The sequence below is a fragment of the Cynocephalus volans genome, chromosome 8 (genome assembly GCF_027409185.1).
Source record: "Cynocephalus volans isolate mCynVol1 chromosome 8, mCynVol1.pri, whole genome shotgun sequence".
Lineage (NCBI taxonomy): Eukaryota > Metazoa > Chordata > Mammalia > Dermoptera > Cynocephalidae > Cynocephalus > Cynocephalus volans.
In genome coordinates this window covers 81437884-81463289 of record NC_084467.1, presented here as the reverse complement: position 1 = coordinate 81463289, position 25406 = coordinate 81437884, and the positions used below count along the sequence as shown (strand labels likewise).

General features: G+C 33.8%; 1 protein-coding gene and 1 pseudogene across 6 annotated transcripts in view; one reads left to right on the top strand and one right to left on the bottom strand.

The window, feature by feature from the left end:
• EVI5 (ecotropic viral integration site 5) overlaps nt 1–25406 on the top strand; it is a 233956-nt gene that overhangs the window by 42393 nt on the left and 166157 nt on the right. For all 6 annotated transcript variants that reach the window (XM_063103863.1, XM_063103862.1, XM_063103859.1 and 3 more), the window contains exons 2-6: nt 1966–2195; nt 19719–19908; nt 20594–20818; nt 21641–21715; nt 24709–24834. In XM_063103863.1, the coding sequence (XP_062959933.1) occupies nt 1966–2195; nt 19719–19908; nt 20594–20818; nt 21641–21715; nt 24709–24834 (846 nt within the window). The remainder of the gene's footprint in view (nt 1–1965; nt 2196–19718; nt 19909–20593; nt 20819–21640; nt 21716–24708; nt 24835–25406) is intronic.
• LOC134383257 (large ribosomal subunit protein eL42-like) lies at nt 5395–9583 on the bottom strand (annotated as a pseudogene).

Here is a 25406-nt window from a genome sequence, read left to right as displayed (position 1 = left end):
TTACTTTGTTGCCTGCCATGGTTTCTTCTGTTTCCTGGCATAAAGAAAGTTTTGGCTAAAGTATTCTTTGATTCCTATCTGGCCTTTTGCCCTGATGAACTGTGCTGACCTATGAGTTGGCATGAAGGGCTTCTTTTGCCTGGAGGTAGACATAAATGAGCTTTTCCATGCTTCTTGCCCTTGGGTGCCATGTTTCATCATGCTTGTCTTAACTTGGGAGTTCTTCCCTCAACTGTAAGAGCCCCCTGGTCCCTTCTATAATACCATTCCCAAGGGAAGTAAGTTGTAAAAGGGGAAAATCATTGAAAATGAAAAGAAAATGAGAGATACTCAGCTTAATAAAACTCTTGCCCCTGTTCAGCACTTATAATTTAATCTTTGTTGTCTTAGACATTCCCTCATGTCGAGTGGCTTATCTAATGTCCTTAGAATCCCTTTTCCATTTTATCCTTTCTCTGTATTGAATTTTCCTGCTAGGTTGAGGTGGAGGAAGTGGGAACAAAGAGAATGCCAATGATATTGTCTAGTATTGAGGTGAGAAGGACCCATGATGAGAGTGGTATCTACTACTAGAAGTCTGGGTGGAATTTTTATTTGTGTGTATGTGTTGGTGTTTTATTTTGTGTGTGTGTGTGTGTGTGTGTGTGTGTGTGTGTGTGTATGAATTGCTATATATATAAACCAAGGTTAGCTGAGAATGTGTTGATTCAGAAAATAATTTATAGTGCTTTAGCTATTTACCTACTGCATAAAACTTAAGATCTCAAAGTACATAAAAGCACTTCATAGACCGTAGGCTTTGTATGTCTAAGTATTTCACAATCAAGAAGCTCTTTTAATGATCATTTTTTAAAAGTACAATCCCTTAGAAAACCTATTATACCTTATTTTGTAAACTCATCATTAAGAATGTCTAGTTTTAATAGGTATTCATATATGATTATTGTTCATATTGTTCATATTTATTACTGAAGAGCTAATGCCTGTTTGCATATTATTTATCTAGATTTTCTCTTTTAGCTGAATTTGTTGTATACATATCTGTGTTTAGGAGGTTGGCATGGTGTGTGATGAATATATGGACAAATGTATAATTCATTGAATGTTAGAGAGGAGAGGAGTCTTAAAAACTTTTCCTCTCTTGTTTGTGCACCTAAAACGGAAAGAAACTCATCCTTAACCAACTGTTGACATTTGGCTCTTAACAATTGCTGCTTTAACCATAGCTATTGGTAGGGAATGTATACTCTTCCTAGGCATCCTATTCTATTTCTGAATAGCTCCAACTATTCTACCCTGAACCTCTCTCATTCTGTTAACCATTTATCATAATTTTGTTTCTCTGAGGAGCTAGTTTCTCTTCTATAAAAACACACTTTAGTGGTTTGAAGACAGAGTGATCAAGGGTCTCATAATGTTTTATACTAAACACACCCAGTTTTTGTTGAATTGTTTGTCATGTTATAGGATTTCCCTATCCTGATCACCTAATGGACATGTTTTAATTCCTTGGCTTTCAAATGTTTTTGACTGAGACCCCAATAAACAATACATTTTACATCCTGATTCGATATACCCATATACATACATACATGTAGTACATATTTTTTAATATATATGTAACTGAAACAAAAATTTCATAAGATAACACATTCTTTGATATTTTCTGCTCTTTTTCTTTTAAAACATGCTGATGTTACCTATTAGAAAGATTTTATCACTCTCATGGATTTCAGCTTTTGGCTTGAAAAACACTATTCTGGTGTGTTCATACTGCAGAACTGAAATAAACAGTTTTCAAACGCTGGATGTTAGGGTTATGGTTGCTAAAATAGGTTTTACCTTTATCACCTCAAAGAGAATATTCTGATGGTAATTATTAAGTAAAGCTTACCAGGATTATCAGGTTCATGGTAATGAATGCAGTGTAACTAAAATATATGCAATTTTAATTTTTATCCTTAGGTGGCGACAGACAAGGTTGCAGAAAAGCTGAGTTCTACTCTCTCATGGGTGAAGAACACAGTATCGCATACAGTCAGTCAGATGGCCAGTCAGGTGGCAAGTCCATCTGCTTCATTACACACTACATCCTCATCTACCACACTATCAACACCAGCCCTGTCACCATCTTCCCCATCACAGTTGAGTCCAGACGACTTAGAACTCCTGGCTAAACTGGAGGAACAAAATAGGTGAGTGAGGTTGCTTGGCTTTTCTCGCTTCATTTATTGTGCAAACCCAGACACACGCACACATATATATACACACACATATAGAGTATACATGTACCATAGGCAAAATTTTTAAATTTACTCATATTAAGAACTTTTTTTTTTTTTTTTTGGAGGTGAGAATCTTTTTTAAGATTCCATTAGATTTTCTATATAGATGAGTATTAGTTTTTGGCTCCTTGTTTATCAAAATTACTTAACAGAAGTATTTAAGTCTTTTTTTGGGGGGGAGGTTGGTCTTAAAACAGACTAAAATTTCCTTCTGGCTCAGATGGCTTTAGAGATTTTTTTTTTTAATGTAGCCAATTCCACAGATTCTTCTGATTTTTATCAATTTTTTAAGGCAAATAAAACTATTGTTTTTATTTTAAACTCTCTAAATAGTCCCCTTTAGTTAAAGTGTAAAATAATTTAATTCAATATGGATATCTGATTTGTGACTTAGAGTGGGAAATATTTTCATAAATTTATCCATGGAAAACAAAATATCCTTTTTTCATTATGGGTATGAAATAGAATAGTTGTTTACTCCGCTAGGAATGTGTACTCTGGACCCTCTGTATCTCTTCACTGTGTATTGTTAGAAACTCTTTAAAGGCATCATCTACAAAAGAATATAAGGAAGAGCACCCTTTTGTGCTTAAAGTATGTAATACCACTGGCTTTAAGGGTAATAGCAAAGATCATTTAAAATAGTTTTTTTGGTGTATAATTGATATAATAAACTATGCATACTTAAAAGGTGCAATCTGGTAAGTTTCAACATATGTGTACACCTGTGTAATTGTCACCAAAACCAAGAAAATGAACATCTCTATTATCCCTCTCCCATCCCCAGGCAGCCACTGTAGATTAGCTTGCATTTTGTAGAATTTTATAGAAATGGAATCATACAGTATATACCTTTTTTGTATGGATTATTTCACTCAGCAACATTATTTTGATAGTTGTCACGTTATGTCACATATTTATAGTTTTTTCCTTTTTATTACCTAGTAATATGTAGTATTATGTACAATAGCTATATCACAGTTTATCCACTTACCTTTTGCTATGAAATACTGTAAACGTTTGTGTATAAGCTTTTGCAAAATTCCTAGGAATGGAATGGCTGGATAATATAGTAGGGGTATGTTTAACTGGCAAACTGTTTTCCAAAGGGCCTGTACTTTTTCACATTCCCACCAGCTGTGCATAAAATTTCCAGTTATTCTGTATCCTCACCAATACTTGGTATGATGAGTCTTTTTAATTTTATCCATTCTAATAGGTATTGGTATTTTGTGGTTTTATTTGCATTTCCTTAGTGGCGTTGAGCATCATCTTATGTTTTTATTTGCCATCTATATATCTTCTTTGATTTTAAAAAGTTAGGTTGTTTGCTTTCTTATTATTATGTTTTGAGAGTTCTTTACATATTTGGGATACAAGTTCTTTATCAGATACATGATTTACAAATATTGTTTCCTAGTCAGTGGGTTGTCATTCTCTTAAAAGTGTCTTTTGAAGAGCAGAAATGTATTTTATTTTATTTTTATTTTTTTTATTTTTTATTTTTATTTTTTTTTTGTCGTTTTTTCGTGACCGGCACTCAGCCAGTGAGTGCACCGGTCAGTCCTATATAGGATCCGAACCCGCGGCGGGAGCGTCGCTGCGCTCCCAGCGCGGCACTCTACCAAGTGCGCCATGGGCTCGGCCCTGAAGAGCAGAAATTTAAAGTTTTGAAGTCCCAATTTCAGATTCTTTTATGGATTATGGCTTTGGTGACTCAAGATTACACAGATTCTCTCCTATGTTTTCTTCTAGAAGTTTTATAGTTTTAAGTTTTACATTTAGCTCTGTGATCCATTTTGAGTTAATTTTGTATATGGCGCAAGTTGTAGATCAAAGGTCATTTTCTGAATATGCACATCTAATTGTTCCTATACCATTTGTTGAAATTGACTACCCTTTCTCCACTTAATTTTTTTTTGCACTTTTGTCAAATATCAGTTGTCCATATATGTGTGAATCTATTTGTGGGCTGTATTCTGTTCTGTTGATCTATTTGTCTATCTTGATGTCAATACTATACTGTCTTGATTATTGTAGCTTTATAATAAGTCTTGAAATCAGATAGTGTTAGTCCTACAAATTTGTTCTTTTGTTTTGACTATTTTTGGTCCTTGGCATTCCCATATGAATTTTACAGTCAAGTTGTTAACTTCTACAGAAATGCCTGCTGAAATTTTGGTTGGGATTGTATTGAATGCCTAACAATATTGTCTCCCAACCCATGAATGTAGTATATTTCTCAATTACTTATTATTTGTACATGGTATTGTTTTTGTAAGTTTAATTTTTAATTGTTTATTGCTAGTATATAGAAATAAAATTTTAAAAACTTGATCATGTATCCTGCAGCCTTGTTAAACTCATTTATTATTCTGGTAAGTTTTTTTTTTTTTTTTTTAAGATTCCATTAGATTTTCTGTGTAGATGAGTATATGATCTGTGAATAAGAGCACTTTTACTTCTTTCCAATCTAGATGCTTTTTATCTCTTTTTCTTGACTTTTATTACTGACCAGAACCTCCAGTATAAATTTGAATGGAAGTGGTGAACAGGCATCCTTGTTTTTTACCTGATCTTAGGGGGAAAGCATTAAATATGATGTTAACTGGAGGTTTTTGCATATGCCTTTTATCAAGTTGAGAGAGTTTTTTTCTATTCCTTGTTTGTTGAGAGTTTATATGAAATAGATTTTTAATTTTATCAAATTCTTTTTCTGAATCTGTTGACAGGATCATATGGTTTTCCTCCTTTAGTCTGATAATATGTCAAATTACATTTTGGCAGGGAGGGCAGCTGGCTGATATAGTGATCTGAACCCTTGACCTTGGTGTTTTAAGGCTGTGCTCTTACCAACCGAGCTAACTGGCCAGCTTTTGATTTTTAAATGTTAAACCAGTTTTGCATTCCTGGGATTGTGATGTATTGTCTTTATAAAATATTGCATTTGATTTGCTTATATTTTTTATTTTCAATTTTTTTTTGTCCTCACAAGGGAAATTTTATTAAAGGCTCTAGTTTATTCCCTTGCAAAACACCAACTGCAACAAAATGAAGTGAAAATAACCTCAAGATTTTATTTTCTTCATAATAAAACAAAAGATGAAGCTTAGAACTGGATCACTTGGCCCTTTCTCTTCTTACCTCTTCTCAGTTCAAAATGCTTGCATCTCTTAATAGCCAGCATTCTCTTAGATCTGTGGTTGGGCTCAATGCACTCAAGCCCCAGCACAGTATTCTTTGTAGTTTTGGCCTTTTTCTGGAAAATCGGCTTAGTCTGCCCACCATAGCCACTCTGCTTCCTGTCGTCATTCTGCTTTCCGTGGGCACATAGAGAATCCTTTCCCTTCTTGTACTATGTCGCTTTATGGGGTTGGTGATTGCCACACTAATTACAGAAAGTCCAGTGAGTTAGGAACATTCACCTGGTAAATAAGCCACTCAGAATGTGCAGTGTTATCAGACCACAGTGGCACAACAGTTTACCTGACCTAACTGAAGCTGAAGCGCTCCATGAGGACTGGGCTCAGACTCATCAATTACACACAATGCTCAACTCTCTCAGACTAATACGTGGTCCAGCCCCATGTCTTTATTTTCTATTTATTTATTTTTTCGGCAGCTGGCTGGTACAGGGATTGAACACTGGGCCTCCATGTTATCAGCACCATACTCTAATCAACTGAGTTAATCAATCAGGCCAGCCCCTGATTTGCTTAAATTTTGTTTGGAATTTTTGCGTCTATGTTCATGAGGGAAATTGGTCTGTAGTTGTCTTGAAATGTCTTTGATCTTTATCTGTGATGTCTTGTGACCTTGTAACGTCCATGGGCTATTTCTTTTCTAGTATAGGTGTTTAGTGCTATACATTTCTTTACAAGCCCTGCTTTAGCAACATCCTTTCAAATTTATTGAGACTTATTTTATGGCCCTGGTTATGGTCTATCTTTGTAAATGTTTTATGTGCACTCGAGAAGAATGTATATTCAGCTTTTGTTTGGTGAAATGTTTACATAAATATCAGTTGGTTCAATTTGGTTGACAGTGTTGTTCAAGTCTATTATATCTTTGCTGGTTTTCTGCAAACTTGTTATATCAGGTATTGAGGGAGAAGTATTGTACATTTATCTTTAAATTCTGTGTTTCAAGTAATCTGAAGTTCCCTATTATTAGGTATATAAACATTTAGGATTATTATGTCTTCTTCTGAAATGACCTTTTTTATCTCTGGTAGTATTTGCTTGGAAATCTACTTTATCTCATTAATATAGTCACTGTAACTTTCTTTTCAATAGTGTTAACATTTTATCTATTTTTCTATTTTATCTATTCTATTTTTCCACCCTTTTACTTTTACTCTATTTTTTATTATCTTTAAAGTTTGTTAGGCAGCATATAATTTGGTCTTGCTTTTTTAAATACAATCTATCTTTGCCTTTTAATTGGGGTATTTATAGTTTTTAAAAATTAAAACAGAGTTTTGTTTCTTGCTCTCATTTCCATTCATCTCTTTGTTCTACACTTCTTCACTCCAGGACCAGCACCCAGCCCCTGTCCACGATAAACTGGACTCATGACGGATGGAAAAGAGATATAGTTGAAATACCTTAGGGCTGGCCAGTTAGCTTACTTGGTTAGAGTGTGGTGCTGATAACACCAAGGTCAAGGGTTCAGATGCTGAACCAGCCAGCCATCAAAACAAAAAACAAGACAAAACAAAAAAGAAATACCTTAAAACATGTGCCAGGGAGTGGTACACATAACTTTTGCCTACATTTTATTGGCCAGAGCAAATCTAATGGCCAAATTTTTTATGGGTGAGATTGGAAGTATAATCTTACAGGGATGGATCTAAGAAAAAGTATATTATTATTATTATTATTTCAGCTCCTTTTTTTGGTATTTTTATTTTAAATTTATTCACATACCATAAAATCCACACTTTGAAAGGCTACAATTTAGTGATTTTTAGTATATTCACAAAATTGTGTGACCATTACCATTATCCAATTTCAGAACATTTTCTTTGCCTCCCAAAGAAACTACTCATTAGTCTCCCCATTTCACCTTCGTTCCAGTGCCTGGTAACCATTAATCTACTTCTGTCTCTATGGATTATCCTATTTTGGGAATTGCATTATGATTCCATAGTGGAATTGTGCAAAGGTGGTTTTTTGTGACTGGCTTTTTTTACTTAATATGTTTTTGAGATTTTTGAGGAAAATAGGCCATTTACATTTAATGTGATTATTAATATGGTTATATTTAAATCTGTCATCTACTAGTTTCCTTTTTTATTATTTTATTGTCATCTTGTTTTCCACTTTTGTTTCTTTTAATTTTTCTGCCTTCTTTTGACTTAATTTAATATTTTTATAATTCTTTTTTATCTCCTTTGTTGCTTTATAAGCTGTAACTGCTATCTTAGTGATTTTGTTAAGGTTTTTAGTATACATCTTTAACTTATCACAGTCTACTTTCAAGGGATATGATAGCACTTCATGTGTGGTATAAGAACCTCATGTATTCTCCAGTGTAGCTACCATTTCTGGTGCTCTTCTGTTCTTTCTTTAGACACAGGTTTCTATTTGATATCATTTTCCTTCTTCCCTAGGGACTTCCTTTAACATTTCCTGTAGTGTGGAGCTGCTGGGGATGAATTATTTAACTTTTGTATGTCTGAGAAAATTTTCATTTTTCTGTTTGATTTTTAAAGATATTTATTTTCTCAGACTATAGAATTCTAGGGTGACAGCTTTTTTCCCCTGGTATTTAAATGATGTTGTTTCAGTAACTTCTCTCTCTTACATTGTTTTAAACAAGAAATCTGATATGTTCCTTATTTCTGTTTCTCTATGTGTATCTTTTTTTTTTCTTTTGTCTGCTTTATCACTGACTTTAAGCAATTTGATTCTGAGGTGTCTTGTAATTTTCTTCATTTTTCTTACATTTGGGGTTTTTTGAACTTCTTGTAGATTTATAGTTTTCTTAAAGTTTGAAAAATTTTTTTCCTTCAAAATTTTTTTGTCCTTTTCCTCTTCTTCAAAGACTCTAATTACACAAAGATTAGGCCACTTGAAGTTGTTCCACAGCTCATTGATAATGTTTTCAGTTATTGGAAAGTTTTAATGTATTCAGATTCAATATTGTCTTTTTTTTTTTTTTTTTTTTTTTTTTAAGATGACTGGTAAGGGGATCTTAACCCTTGGCTTGGTGTTGTCAGCACCACACTCACCTAGTGAGCTAACCAGCTATCCCTATATGGGATCCGAACCCATGGCCTTGGTGTTATCAGCACCACACTCTCCCGAGTGAGCCATGGGCCGGCCCTCAATATTGTCTTGTCATGTCTAATTTGCTATTAATTTCATCCAGTGTATTTTTCATCTTTCACTTTGTAGTTTTATCTCTAGAAGTTGGAGCTGAGTGTTTTTTGTATGTCTCTATTAAACTTTTGAATTGAAACAAAAATTTTTATTTCATATGAAATGCAATTATAATAACTTTTAATGGCCTTGTCTGGTAATTCTAACTTTTGAGTCAATACTATTTTTGATTAATTTATTTTTTTCTCTTCATTATTGGTTATATCTTCCTGCTTCTTTACATACTTGATAATTGTTGACTAGATGCCTGACATGAGTTTTACCTCATCACGTTTGACATTTTCCTGTAAATACTCTTGAGTTTTGTTCTGCAATGCAGTTAAATTACTTGGAAAGACTTTGCTCTAGAGTAGTGCACAGCCTAGGACTATTATTCCTTTCTACTGAGACAAGATTCTTTTATATAGTTTATCTAGTATGCTTTGAAACAGTTTTTCCAGATTGGCTGGTGGGGATAGGTACTATTCCCAGCCCTGTGCGAATGTTGGCCATGGTTACATCTAATCTTTTCTTGTGGTTCGTTCTTTAGCCTTAGGTAGTTTCCTTACATGAATGCACTGATCAGTTTCCAACTGAATACTTGGTGGGGATACTCAACCAACCCTCTGAAGATCTCTGTGTAGTTCTTTCCTCTCTAGTACTCTTTCCTATGAACTTTAGCCACCTTGGTCTAACTGCAGTTGAGTACCTGAAATGTGGCTTGTCTGACTTGTCATGACCCCAGCTCCATCTCCTCTATTCAGGGAGTACACTAGGCTCTGTCTCAATTTTCCCTGTATGTATCAGGGCCTAGAAACTCAAGGCAGGTAAGACAACAATGACAGGGTTCTTGTCTTTTGACAGGTAACTTACTTCCTGAATCTTAGGAATTGTTCTCCCTTGTTGCCTATTGTCCAAAGTCTTGAAAACCATTGTTTTCATATAATTTCATATATTGTGTTCGTTCTTTTTTTGGTTTCAGGTAAGAGGGTAAATCTAGTCTCTCTTAATCTGTCACGGGAAGAATGAAATATATATATTTTTTGTTTTGGTGGCTGGCTAATACAGGGCTCTAAACCCTTGACTGTGGTGTTACAACACCATGCTCTAACCCACTGAGCTAATCGACCAGTCCTGAAATAGTTTTTTTTTTTTTCTGAAATAGTTTTTTATAGTTTTACATTTTCCTTTGCCATGGGAAAGAAGTCTGAATAAGATTAGAAAAATTGATTTATATTATTTGACAATTAAATTTAGGAATTAATACCATATATGAGTGTATTCTGAGTGTTACCTCTGCTCAGCTTTTTAAAAAACTTACTGCTGAGATAATTATTCAAATTTTTGCTTTAAAAAGACCTATCCTTGGACTTGATCCCTTCCTGTTGTAATGGAGACAGAAAATAAAGGCATGAGGGAAATTTGTGGGGAATAGAATTTAGGAGTTAGGGATTTTCAGCTGGACCTAATTGAGCCACATACAAGAGGTCCTAATATCAGCTCATGCAAACCTGGTGATAGAAATTACCCTTTTCTGATGATCATTTTCTAGAATGTCCTTTTAAAAGATTTTCTTTGGCTCTCAGGATTTGATGGGTAAGGCAGAGAGCTGTGTGCATGTGATAACTTTGTGGGCTTAATGTATGTATGTGTGTATTGCTTTTAACTTTTACCTCTTTGCTTATTACATTTGAAAGATTTTGAGCTAAACCTTTCGTTAGAGGTTTTGGGAAGAGATAGTCTTCTAACATAATATGCAGGTTGGCAGTGTTTCTTGGATAAGGTGAGACCGGAAGAGGATCTTGAAAGAGCAAATGTAGAGTGTTAGGTTGTGTGAAGGCTGTTATGAGCAAATAACATAATTTCTCTCTGTCCTCAGAGGAAAAAGAAATATGGTAGGGACCATTCAGTAGAGCAAAAGGAGGTAGGGGGTGGAAAAATTAGTGAGATATGAAGCTAGAGCGGACTGGTTAAGTAAAGCATTAATAGATAGTGCCAAGGTATAAAGGATTTGTGTGTTTTGAATTGTTGGGGAAAATGCCAAAATAATTTTCTCATAAGCCTCGAAGTAATATTTTGTCCTTGAAACTATATTTGTTTGCTCCACTAGTCTGGCTGTTAATCACTGCTTGTATTTTTGGCTTCTGTAACCAAGCTCGCTTATCTGCACCGACCACATATGCTATCCTAGTGAATGCTGAGAAAAGGGAAAAAAAAAAAAAAAAGAAAAAGTAAAAACTCTGGAAGAGTCTGCTTTACTTTGTGAGACCTGAGCTTGGGGTCCAGATTTTCAAGCATTAACTTGTCTGGGCCCACCAGCATGATAAATACCTGACTCTCCAACCCTCTGAGTATCAGACGCTTCCTTGCTGAGCCCATTTCCACAACAGAATTGGTTATTACATGGATGATATAGTTTGCACAAAAAATAAATTTTGGTACTGAGTTTGTCAAGTGACCAAGGTTGAACATTTTTATGGTTGTAATCAATAATTATTATACAATTAAAATACACAAAGCACCATTCTAAAAATTCTTCTAGGTGAGGTTTGGGTATATAGATGAACTTCTTCCTAAGTAATTCACAATTTACTCCAGAATACCAGATGTGCTTAATGTATATGGTAACAATTTAAAGAGTAATTACTAGCATTGTTTAAAGATGTTCAGAAAGATTTTGATAAGAATTTCAAGAAATAAAAGGAGCGAAAGGTTAAGTCACCCTTTGTTCTTGTGTGGAAGTACTGAAAAAGTTGAACTTTTTTTTTTTTTTGAATCATTAAAACCCAGAATCCATGGGAAGGATTTATGTGTAGAGAATGGGTGAATTTAGTGACATCTCATTTGCCTTAGGAGAACAATCCTGGTGGTAAAACGCATCTCTCTGACTTTAATACAAAATGACATAGCATGGTGCTGATAACATCAAGGTCCAGGGTTTGATCTCTGTACCTGCCAGCTGCCCAAAACAAAACAAAAAAACAAAATGAAAAACCCTAAGATCTAGCCCTCTTTCTCCTTTTCTGCCCTTCATCCACACCAACATATTAAGTCTAGGGAAAAATTAAAAAAATAATAATTGAAATTTTCTTTCTTTTTGGGGGGTGGCGCGCAGCTTGCTGTAGTGGGATCCAAACCCTTGACCTTGTTGTTATAAAACCAATAATTTATTTATTTTTATTTTTAATTTTTTAAAAAATCTTATTTTGTCGATATACAATGTGGTTGATTATTGTGGCCCATCACCGAAACCCCCCTCCCTCCTCCCTCTCCCCCCTCCCACCCAACAATGTCCTTTCTGTTTGCTTGTTGTATCAACTTCAAGGAATTGTAGTTGTTATGTCTTCTTCCCCCTATAAAACCAATAATTTAAATTTTCTATGACTACTTCTGTGGTTTGTAATATAGATGTGTAATACATATCTAAAGTAAAAATTATGAGACCCAAGTACTTGCCACTTTACAGAATAGATGCTTTTATTTAGGATTTATTCTTCTCTTTCCCAAATGTAAATAAGTCTCTAATTGTGTTATTTAACTTTGTTTGATTCAGAAAGTATAAAAATGGCAATATTTTAGAGAATTACAATTTAAGAAACATGAAAATATCCAATTCCTTAAAGAAACTTTTTTCCTTCCCATAGTTTTACTGCAGCTATTACTTTTTAAAAATAAGTATGTGTGGCAACTCCAGAAAGATGTGAAGAAACAGTTTAATGAAATGTCAGAGATCTGTTTGATGAACGTTAATAATTGATAGCCTTAAAAAAGTTGAAATAGGAATAGCTTTCCCCCTCATGTGTTAAATGTGCTTTTTTATTTTAAAAATACAAAGGCTTTGGCAGAGATGAATTTAAGGAGGTAAGTTTAAGTGTAATAGCAATGTATTTTAATTAAGGAGGGGAATGTTGCTAATTTAAAATTTGAACAGACCATTATTTGTGTGGTTTAAAAGTTTGGCATTGCAAACATGTTTATTTCCTTTTACATTCTGTTATTTGTAACCAGATTTTGCTTTTTAGCATTTTTTGGGGGGTGAAATATGAGAATGAAGAAATGGAAAGGGTTCTTTTAAAGTAAATGTATTTTATGTTTTTTTTAAAGATATGGTTGGCTGGCTGGTTAGCTCAGTTGGTTAGAGTGCAGTGTTATAACACTAGGGTCAAGGGTTTGGATCCCCATGCCAGCCAACTACAAAAAAAAATAAAAAAGGTAAACAGGAATCTTTGAAACCTTAATTTATATATATCTTTTTGTTTTACCAATATTTAGATCTGCATTGTCCAATATAGTAGCCACTAGCCATATGTGGCAGTTGAGCACCTGAAATGTGTCTGGTCTGACTTGCAATATGCCGTAAGAATAAAATATACATCAGGATTTTGAAGCTTGATTTGGGAAAAAAAGAATATCTAGTTCACTTAAAATGTTTTGATTACATGTTGAAATGACATTTAGGCTGTATTTGATAAAATAAATTATTAAAATTCACCTTTTTTTAAAAACTTTTAAATGTGACTACTAGAACATTTAAAATTTCATACATGGCTTACATTATATTTCTGTTGGACAGACTGATCTAGATGATCTAATGTTCATCTTATATTATAATTTTACCACCGCAGCATTTCAGTTTTTCTGAAAATACTCTTCATGAAACATCCATCAACAGATATTTTCAAGTCTCTGTTTTAAAAACTCATGTATTTTTAATCATAGGAAAGGCCTTTAGATCTTCACTCAAACTCTTTATTATTTTTTTATGATTGAGGATTGTTTTTAACTTTTTATCAACTGTCTGATTCCCTAAAGAATTTGATGATATAATTAATTAAAAGAATATATTGTACTCCCCTTTCTGTGGCAAGTAGCTTAGCTTCAGATAGTCTATTTTAAGATTAAGAAGTCTACGAAGTCTGCTAGGCTTGTCTGTCTGGATTGTCTGTATAAAGTGATCTCCAAACCATCAGTTTCTGATCAGAATATTTGGGAGGAGGCTTTAAGCTTCACATATTCACCTTCTTTGAGCCCTCATCTTAAAGAAACAAAGCAAAAGAAAAATCCAGGTTTTTCAGACCTGGAGAGATCCCTATCATTTGTGCACTTCTGTTGTCTCTCAGTTGTTTCCTGTGCTAATTATGTTTTCTCAATTCTCTCTTTGTTATTTCTGTTGCTCTGAGACATGAATATGTGCTTCATGTTATTGATAAGAAAGCGTGTGACTCCATTTTGAATGGCTGCTCATAGATTCTGGAGTTATTCTAAGAACCTTGGAGTTGCCTGGTTAGAAGACTGAGGGTTGTTTGTTCCCCAGTTAATAGAAATCCAACCTCTGATGTCTGGCAGCATTCTGGGAGGATGGGCAAATCTGGGTCTGTGAATTATTGTAAAGCAGTGGCAGATAAGAAATAACAGGAAACCACACAAACCTAGAAGGAATGCCTTTGGTTACAATGTACAATATTCCTGCTGGGCCATTTCTTTTCCTTTAATCTGATTAATTTCTTCTTGTAGGAAGGTACCTCAAAAAGTTTGTGGACAAACAAAATTAAAAGATAATATGAATCCAAGAAAATAAATATGAATCTTTCCATGAACTTTTTAAAGCACACTTGTGTTATATAGTCAGAAGGAAATTATGATGGAGTTGGGGGCAGATTGGGTAGTTTACTTTTTTGCAAAAAATCTCTGCAAGGCAATGAACCCATCTGATCTGGGAAGAGGAAAATAAGTGAATAAGTTTTAGATGGACTTCTCAGTAGCCCACAGATCTATGAGTAATGCTGTATTACCATTTTCTCAGTTGTCAGGGTCAGGTGTTTGGAAATTGTTTGCTTTCAGGTAATGTGCCCTTCTACCGTCAGTCAGAGTATCTTATTTATGTTGATACTAGGTGGCAATCTGTTTAGGAGCCTTCCCAAGTTGTTTTATCACTACTTTTAGCAATAAGGAATACAAATATTTGATTCTAACTATATATTCTGTAAAGGAATATATATATTCTTTAGGAATATGTAGATTCTTTTCCAGCATACCATGACTAAGTAGCTAACTGGAGAGAGATAGTTTCAGTTTAGGTATTACTTTTTCTACAGAGTGTTCTGACTCTCTCAGACAGGAGTTCTTCATTGTAAAAATTCTAAAGTTTTTCTTTAGAGAATTCTAAGATTTGCTGGAATAACCAAGAGTTTTGAAAAGGCAGAAATGAAGTAATGCTTATACCTTCCTTTACAAAATATACCCCAAAATTTCCTTTTGAAAGTAATAGTCATTGTTTTTAAAAAGTTCTGAAGGGCTTCCAGTAACGAAAGGCAGTAGTTTCTTACCTAATTCTTATTACCCCTAGTTCCATTAAACAGAGACAAAATTTTTTTATAAATCTTTATAGAAGTATGAATAACTTGCAATCAGAGACATGCATAGTTCTTAAGAGTACAGTTTGAGTTTTGACAAATATATATACCTGAGTATAACCCAAATGCCTATTAAGACTTAGAAAATTTCTATCACAAAAATTCCCATCATCCCCCCAAATTTCTGTGTGTCATTTCTAGCAACCCCAGGTCCCCAAAACTTCTCATTTGATTTTTATCTCTATAGATACATTTTGCCTGTTCTTTTTTTTATATAACAGCTTTACTGAGATATTCATATACTGTACAGCTTACCCATTTAAAGTATACAATTGTTTTTAGTGTATTCACAGAATTGTGCAACTCTCACCACAATCAATTTTAGAACATTTTCATCACCCCATTAGCGGTTATGGATCCCTGGCTTCCTCCATTCCTATTCCAGCCCTCAGCAACAACTAATCTACTTTCTGTTTTCTAGATATTTCATAAAGGTATAATCACATGATATGTGTCCTTTTGTGACTGGCTTCTTTATCTTAGCATAATATTTTCAAGGTTCATCCATGTTGTAGCATGTATCAGAACTTCATTCATTTTCATGGCTGCATGATATTAAATTGTGCAGATATATTGTACATTTTTTATCCATTCATCAGTTGATGGACATTTGGTCTGTTATGAGCATTCATGTATAAGTTTGTATGGAAATAATTTTTCATTTCTCTTGAATATATGTGTAGGAGTAGAATTGCTGGGTCACATGGAAATTCTGTGTTTACCATTTGAGGAACTGCTAGGCTGTTTTCTGAAGTGGTTGCACCATTTTACATCCCAACAGCAGTGTATGAGAGTTTCATTGTCTCCCTTTTGTCACAAATACTTGTTATTAACTGTCTTTTTGATGATAGTTATTTTAGTGGTTGTGAAGTGGTGTCTCATTGTGGTTTTGATTTGCACTTTCCTGGTGATTAGTGCTGTTGAGCATTTTTTCATGTGCTTATTGATCATTTGTAGTTCTTCTTTGGAGAAATGTCTCTTCAGATATTGTGTCCATTTTAAAATTGGGTATTTTTGTCATCTTATTTTTGATTTGTTAGATTTTTTATGTATATTCTAGATAGAGGTCTCTTATGATTTGCAAACATTTTCTTCCATTCGGTGGGTTGTCTTTTCACTTTCTTAATGGTAGCCAGTAGAGTACAAAATGTTTTTAATTTTGATGAATTCCAGTTTATCTGTTTTTTCATTTGTCACTTGTGCTTTTGGTGTCATATTTAAGAAGGCTTTACCTAATTCAAAATCATGAGGATTTAACTCCTATATTTTCTTGTATATTATGCTTGTTCTTGAACTCTATATAAGTGGAACCTCTTTTGCATCTGGCTTCTTTCATTTAACTAACGTTTATATGATTCACCCATGTTGATGCATGTGTCAGCAGTTTGTTTTAATTGCTGGTAGTATGCTACAATTTGATCATTTAATATTTCCTGGACATTTGGGTTGTTTCTGGTTTTTGGCTATTATGAATAAAGCTTCTATGAAATTTCAACGAGAAGCCTTTTTTTGACATTTATTTTCATTACTTGCTGGGCCATGTGGAAATGCATTTTAACTTTATAAGGAATTGCTAAACAGTTACTCAAAGTGGTAGTACTGTTTTATACGTCTTATATCAATATACAAGAGTTACAATTGCTCCCATTCTGGCCAGCATTTGGTATGGTCAGTCTTTATAAATGTAAATTAAAGTTTTAATGTGTATGTAGTGTGGTTTTAACTTGCATTTCCCTGATGACTAAAGATGTTGAACATTTTTCAAATGCTTATTGTCTGTTTGATTATCTGTTTTGGAAAGTGTCAGTGTGTCTCTTATGTATTTTTTAAAGTGTGGTAGTTGGCTTTTTAATTATTGATTTTAAGAATTTTTCATATATTCTAGATACCAATCTTTTGTCAGATACATGTATTGAGAATATTTTTTCTCAGTCTATGGCCTTCCTTTTCATTTTTTTAATGGTATCTTTTGAAGAGCAGAGATTTTTAATTTTGGTGAAGTCCAATGTTTTAATCAGTTTTTTTTTTTTTTACAGTTAGTGTTTTCTTGTGTCCCATTAACAAATTTCTGCCTAACCCAGGTTTAAAAAGGTTTTCCTGTGTTTTCTTTTAGAAGCTTTATAGTTTTATATTTAGGTCTGTCATCCATTTTGAGTCATTTTGTGTATGAAATAAGGATGGTATCTTTAAAAAAGTAATGTCTTTACTTGGAATATTTTATTTGTAAGCATTTGTCACAACTTTGTATAAGTGACTATGCTATTTCAGTGTTCTCTGAAGGTGAACAGCTTAACCTTCTCCAAGCCACCCATGAATTCACTTGGCATTCTTGTTTATCCTAAAAGTTGCAACTCAGCATCTCTGAGACCTTTCTGACTCTCTAAAAGCCTTCTATTTAGGTACTTTAAAAAAAAAAATCTAGACTGCCATAGTACTTCAAGCTTAGGTTTAACTTAGGAAATACCATTATTTTCTTTTAACTGCATGTCTCTTTATTGATGGTATTGATGCAGTATAAATTATTTGGCATATAGCAAGCATTTAATAAATAAGTAAAGCAAAGAACTAGTTAAGTTTGTTTCTCTATTCCATTTAGACTTTTTAGGGCTTAGAGTCATATAGAAAATTACTTTTACAGATACACTAATTTTTTCGTAAGATATATTATGGACATACTGAAGTAACATTTATGAAAAACAGTATTTAAAGTAAAACATCATCTCTAATACTTTTTAAATAAAAAATATTTATGGCGGTTAGTTGAAGCTTAACTTGGCTGTTTGATAAAATTTTATGTTTCTAGCAATATTTGGGAAATTTTATTTAAATTATTGTCGCCATGAAAATATATTAAATTTTTCCTAAATAGAGATAGAATTTGTTTAATTTATACTATTGTGTTATTCGATATGACATATTTGAGATTTGGAAGTTTTTTTTAAATATAGGAATTATGGGCCGACCCCGTGGCTCACTTGGGAGAGTGCGGCGCTGGGAGCGCAGCAGCGCTCCCGCCACGGGTTTGGATCCTATATAGGGATGGCTGGTGCGCTCACTGGCTGAGTGCGGTCACATTTTAAAAAGGACAAAAAAAAAAGAAAAGAAATATAGGAATTATGATTTATTTAAATTTAATAAATAGTTAATGTACATTGCATTGAGCTAAATGTTCTAAGGGATGTAAAGGTGAGTAGGTTATAAATCTGGTTCTCAAAGGGTAGTTCAATAATCTGTTGAACAGGATTTAGCCTATATTTTTTTTCTTTCTCAGTTTTTATATTTCATAAGTTAATATTGGGAGCATTTGTTCTATCCTATGCAGATGACTTTTTCTCAAAGACTTACTGGAAGTGAGTGGTAGCCTGTTAAATACACAAATTGATGTTTTAGGGCCCTTATTATTTGAATGAGATACAATTTACATCTTTATAGTTACAGAGCCACATTTTCCAACCCTCCTTTATAGGTTGTGCATATGTCAAAAAAATAAAGGATTTAATGTGATGAGTCATGGAATGGATCTTTGAAATTAGCTCGGCCCATTTTTCTACAGATAAGGAAAAGACTTAAAACAAGGTTGCAAACTCAAAAGTCAATAGGGATCTTGAATGTGAAGAGGTCCCAGTTTAACAGTGTAAGACCAATGATAAATAGCAGCAGTTAATTGGCCTGAGTTTTGGGGAAAAGGTAGGGATTGTAGAGATTGAGTGAATTGAAGTTCTTCCTCATCTAAAGGAAGAGATCCTTACTTAGCTACACCCTGTTGTTACTGTACAGGAAAGATTATAGGCTGGTTTTGCCCTATCTTTATATTTTTCAACAGAATCTAGAATTATTAATAAAGTATGTATATAAACAAGTATATAATATCCCAGTTTGAATATTAGTAATAGTTCAGTGTTTTACACAAACACTGCATGGGTCAAACAAAACACTTTTTAAAAATTTAGTTTAGTGTTTTTTGGTGGCTAGGTAGTCTGGGGATCTTGGTGTTATAACACTGCACTCTAACCAACTGAGCTAACATGTCAGCCATAAACAAAAAGCACTTTTTGTTTGGGAAGATTAGTTATGTATAGGGCTAGCCATGGCTCACTTGGGAGAGCGTGGTGCTGACAACACCAAATCAAGGGTTAAGATCCCCTTACCGGTCATCTTAAAAAAAAAAAAAAAGATTAGTTATGTATGCTTTAAGGAAAATGAAAAAAGAGAAGGAATTTGGTTAATTTCTGTGGCTCTGTCTTACTTTTTTAGCCCAGGACGCACTGTACACACTATAGGATTAGTTATTCCATAGAATTTAGTGTACTTCTTTCATGTATAGGTTCTTTTTTCTTGAAGACTGTTTGACCACTTTTCTCACCAGATTTCCTAATTTGAGTTTTTATAGTGATGAAAGGGGCTAATAGCATTATAAAATGGGGCTAATAGTGCTATAACATATTTAATATAATTTGCCATTTCAGATTTTGAAACTGCAATGCATAGCAGTTATCTTACTGATATCAACCAAAAATTATTGAAATTATGCATATTATTAAAACTTTATTTTAAAACAATGGATAAATTGTGGTAGTGAAGCTCGAAGTGCCATCTGTGTTTCATCTGGTATTATTGTGAGATGAGATCTTGAGCAATTTTTAATTATGTTTTAGATTGTTAGAGACGGATAGTAAGTCTTTAAGATCTGTAAATGGGTCAAGAAGAAACAGCGGCTCCTCCCTTGTATCAAGTTCATCAGCCTCTAGCAATCTCAGCCACCTTGAAGAAGATTCTTGGATTCTTTGGGGAAGAATTGTTAATGAATGGGAAGATGTACGCAGAAAGAAGGAAAAGCAAGTTAAGGTATTCATGTTTTTGTTGCAGTTCTTCTTCGTGTCCCAAAGGGCATCAGGCATGGATTAATAGAGGATTGGAAAAAAAAAAAAAAAAAAAAACAGATTCTAGTAATTTCCAAGCTGTATAATAAAGAGGTCTGCTTTATGTGTTTTCATTTGTTTGTATCCATAGAAATTTTGATTTGTAAATATCAGTTGTTATAAGAGGTCCTCAAAATGTAGAAATAAAAGAAGTAGATAGCTGGAAGTTATTTTAGAAGTTAGTTCAATTCTCTTATTTTATAGATTCAGAAATGAAGATGTGGCATCCTACATGCTTGAAATTAGCAGTCTTTTACTTTTTTTTTTTTTTTTTTTACCCTAAACAGCCTTTTGAAGCATGATGGTTACTATACCATCATTCTCAGCTCTACAGGTTAAGTCCTTAATACTTTTAAGGTTTACACTCTGTGCAAGGTGACCAGAATTTATCAATGGCATTGTAGTCCCCTGGACGAGAACAGGATATACACAAGGGCCAAATCTTAGCCTTGGGTAGAGGTTCCCTAGTTTTATTATAAAACTAGCTTTGTGAATTATAAATTGATAAAGTCTTCCATTCCACTCCAACCCCCAATAGGTCTTCTTTGGCTTGCAAGGTAGGAGACTTAAATGATTTATTTAAAAATTTTTATTTTACTTTTTATTTTTAGGAACTTGTTCGTAAAGGGATACCCCACCACTTTAGAGCAATAGTTTGGCAGCTTTTATGCAGTGCACAAAGTATGCCAATTAAGGATCAGTATTCAGAACTTCTGAAAATGACATCACCTTGTGAAAAGTTGATCCGAAGGGACATTGCTAGAACTTATCCTGAACACAATTTTTTTAAGGAAAAAGATAGCCTTGGACAGGAAGTTTTATTTAATGTAATGAAGGTAAGTTCTATTTATTCATTTTTGGAAATGAAATGAATCCTCAGAAGGTTGAAATTACACGTTTCCCATGATAAGGCATGAATTCCCACCACAATAATCAATTGTTTTGGCAAAAAAGTTGGTTTTAGCATAATGTCTGCTTTAATTCTGTTACTGTATCACTGTCTAGTTTGGAGAACTTGATAGAAAATTCATCATATTATTTGGCATTAGTTGATGAAAATAAAATACTTATAAATTACATTCTATAGATACTCTGTGAAAATGAATAATTCATCTTATGTGAAGTTCACAATCTGGAATGTGGGTTTCTCCTATTATGACTGTATTCCATACAGTTAGCAAATTTTCCTGCTTGCTGTGGACAGCGTTGTTAAGAGCACTTACCATTGTAATTTTTTCTTCAGTATTGCCTTTTGCTGTTCCAAAGTTTCTGTCTCTTTCAGCTACCTCTGTGAAATACTAATTTCTTATTAAACTATTTCAATTTTGCTCTACCTTAACCCTATTCTAGTTTTATTTATCTTTATCAGATATAAATTTTATTTGATTTTAGAGCTCTATTACTTTCCTGAGTACAAATTCCTTTCTTTCCTTGTCCTTAGGAGCTGCCAATATCTAGTTGGGAAATTGTCAAAATAAAATTTTGTATAATAAAACGTGCTTTTTAAATAATTATAGGATAACATCTACAATAAGCAAGCAAGAGCTTTTCTAAACAATAAATGGTCTTTTAATCTACTTGTCTTACCAGTTTTAGGTTTTTCGAGAAGGAAGTTATACCATGTTGAAGTATTTTGAACAACAGTTTTTACTTTTTAGGCATATTCTTTAGTGGATCGTGAGGTTGGTTACTGTCAAGGAAGTGCTTTTATAGTTGGATTGCTGCTTATGCAGGTAAGTTAGTACAAATATTAAATGTCCAATTAAGTTCCTTATTAAAGTTTCATTGGAGAGTTTAAAAATTATGTTTTTATTAAGTTTAAGTGGATATTGAATATTTTTCCCCAGTTATAATTTGAATAGAAATATTTAATTTGCACTTTAAAAGATTGAAAATGTTGAAATAACATATAATAATACCTTGCCACCAAATGAAATTTCAGCTTCTTGGTATATACACTTATACCATAATATTCTACTAAAGCCTGTATTTACTTTTAAGTCTTAACTATTTGTCAGCATTTGAGTAATCTTTTCCTAACAAAGGAGGACATGATAAATCTGTGGATATGAAAATCTTATTTATGTTGTATAATATCTTTGGCAATTTATTCAGAATTTTACTTGTCATGGATCTACGGGCTTGTTATGCATATCTTGCTATAGGCTCTAAATAGTGTTACTCAGCCACCTTTACTGCCCCAGGAATATAACATTGGTAGTGACTTATTTTGGAGTGGGTCTGGGTGGGATGTTTTTAGAATTCAGGGACACAGCAATCAAAGCTTGCAGGGAAATATCAGATAGTGATATCTCTTTACCTTGTTGAAATTTTTTTAAAGAGGCCATCTTACTCTTTATCTTACTCTTTAGTCTCAGAATTTTAGTCCTGAGAAGAAACCTTGGAGATAATTCATGTATTTATTTATTGGCAGCTGGCAAGTGTGGTGATCCGTCAAAGGGTGTTTTGCCAGCTGGAATTAGAATAGAGAGAAAGACAAGGTAATTGTGGATTTAAACAAATGAATAAATATTACAGGGTAATCAGGAAAATGAGTACAGGAAAGAGTTGGGAACAGAAAAAAAGATAGTGTAGTATAAATGAATGGTATGCCTGGCAAGGCCAGATAATTGTAAATACTTCATGTATATTAATCTTCATTGCAACCCTGTGAAATATGTACTATTATTTTACTCATTTGATAGATGGCAAAACTGAGCAATAGAGAGGTTAAATAATTTGTCCAAGGCCACATAGTTATGGGAGAAACTGGGATTTCAAGTTTTGGTGTGGCTCTAGAGCCTGAGCTAATAACTACCTACCCAGGATCATTGGAGGAAAGAAGTCAAAGATCTCCTAGGCCAGAGAATTAATCTTTATGAAAATGACTACCGGGTTGATGGGGTGGGGAGGTGACCCAGAAGTTTGTAGGTACTGTGAAAAAGAGGAGTAAATGGATAATATCTGTTGGCATGTGTTGGAATGCAGTGGAAGTGGCTATAAGGTTCAAGGAGGGATATATACTTCGCTAACCCCAGTGCCCTTTCATTGCTATGGGAGAGAAAACTACCTGAGGAGAGAGCCAGGTTTCAGCTAAAGAAAGTGTTTAGGAATATTTGGAAAAGAGACTGAGGATATAGGTAGAATATTTTGTTGATGGCAGATTATGAGTTCCAGAAAGTGCTATGAAAAAGATTTAGGAAAGATTGGAAATGGGGTCAGATTAGGGAACAGTAGAACTATATAGGATGAGAATTCTGGGATCCTGGGCTTCTTGTAGTGACTGACATCAATCAATGGGACTGCAGAGCTTAGAGTTAATGTAGATGGTCTCCAAGGCAGAATTGTGGCTATGTGTGTTGGGAGGAAGGAAGGAAGTGTGGGTTTCACCAAGTAAGTCTTGGAACCTGTCCATGGCTGTGTCAAGTCCAGGGAAAATGTATTGTTTATTAGCAACAGTCTTTAGTAAGAAGAATGCCTGGAGATCCTTTGGGGTATTTTCTTTTGAAATACAGTGGCATAATGTGAGTGAATAAGAATAAGCAAATATTATTATTTTTTAAAAGATGGCTTGACAATTGGATAATGTTATTTTATTTTTATTTTTATTTATTTATTTTTTTTAAAGATGGCCGGTAAGGGGATCTTAACCCTTGACTTGGTGTTGTCAGCACCACGTTCTCCCGAGTGAGCTAACTGCACATCCCTATGTAGGGATCCGAAACTTGGCCTTGGTGTTATCAGCACCACACTCTCCCAAGTGAGCCACAGGCTGGCCCTTGGATAATGTTATTTGCTTAGATATTCTGAATATCTTTGTAGCCCTTCCCGGCTTTCACATCCATTACCCTATTTAATGTAATTTCCTGGTGGTTTACACATAAAATGTGAAATTGGTACCTTTCAGAAACCTCAATTATAGATCATTTGAAAACTTATTTTACAAATTCATTTAACACTTATGCCATATCATTTAACTTCTGCCCAGAATCCTGGAAAGCCTTCCCATCTCACTAAGGCAAAAGTCAAAATTCTCACAGTGGCCTCTAAAGCCCCATGTATTTTGGTTCCCTGTTATTTCACCTCCATAGCCTAACCTCCACTCATAACATTACTTCAAATACAGTAGTCCCCTATTTGCTGTTCCTTGAGCATGCCAGCTGTGATTCAATTTCAGGGCCTTTGTACTTTTGTCTTCCAGGACTGTTCTTTCCTCAGATGCCCCTTTCAGGATTCCGGTCAAATGTTACCTTTTCAAGGGACCTTCTCTGACCTACATAAATAGCAGTGTATCTCCCCAGTACTCCTTATTATCCTACTTTATTTTATTCCCGTAATACTGGTCACCATCTGACATATGTATTTGTTGATTAATTCTGTGTACTGTCTTTCTCCTCCCACTAGAAAGTTCAAGCTATTTGAAAGTAGAGTTGTGTTTATTTTGTTCACTGGTATATATGCAGAGAGAGAAAAGTATTTGGCTCTAAATGATTATTTGCTGGTTGAATTAATTAGTAAGTTGAGGTAGTTTCAGAGGTTGTAAGATTTGTCTAACTTCTAATTCTTGGTGATAGAATGGGAGACTAGAACTTTCTGATTTTTAGTCCATTGCTCTTAATGTTGTGTCACATGATCACTCAAAAGAGTGTTTATGGTTGGATGGGTACTTGGCTTATTTGCATATCACAGAACTTTAACATAGGTTGCTTTTTTCCTCCTAATGTAGATGCCAGAAGAAGAAGCTTTCTGTGTATTTGTTAAATTAATGCAGGATTATAGACTTCGTGAACTTTTTAAACCAAGTATGGCAGAATTGGGCCTTTGTATGTACCAGTTTGAATGCATGATACAGGTAAAAAGTGTAGTGTTGGAAAAAGGCAATTAATTGCATTTGTATTTTTTGTCATATTGGTCTGAGTGACAACTAAGAAAATGTAATGTTAAAAGCATTAAAGCAGTTGAGAAAAAAAAATCAGTGTTTTAATCATGTGGTCATTTGTTGGTTGGCTAACACAATTAGACCTTGCTTTTTTAAAAAAATTTTGTTATTATTATTATTATTATTATTTTTAAGATCTCTCTTTTAAATTAGGTGCTATCTGCTGGTAGATTATAGCCTAGAACTTGACTGCAATTTTCATATTCAAATTTTAACCATTTGTGCCAAATGTACTATAAACCCATTACCTAAGCACATGTGAGTTTCCTTATATCCTATTAATGTTATATAGTGTAGACTGTCTTATAAGAGCTTTGTGACATTATGATACTGATGTCAGTCCATTTACTTTGAGTCTCTTTCAATCTTCTCCCCTTCCTGTCCCTTTTTATTTTACTTTTTAGCTAGCCTGTAACATTTTTTTTTCTCATAGTGTTTACATCATTTTATGTTGCTAGTTTAAGACTCATATTGTCTAGTAACTG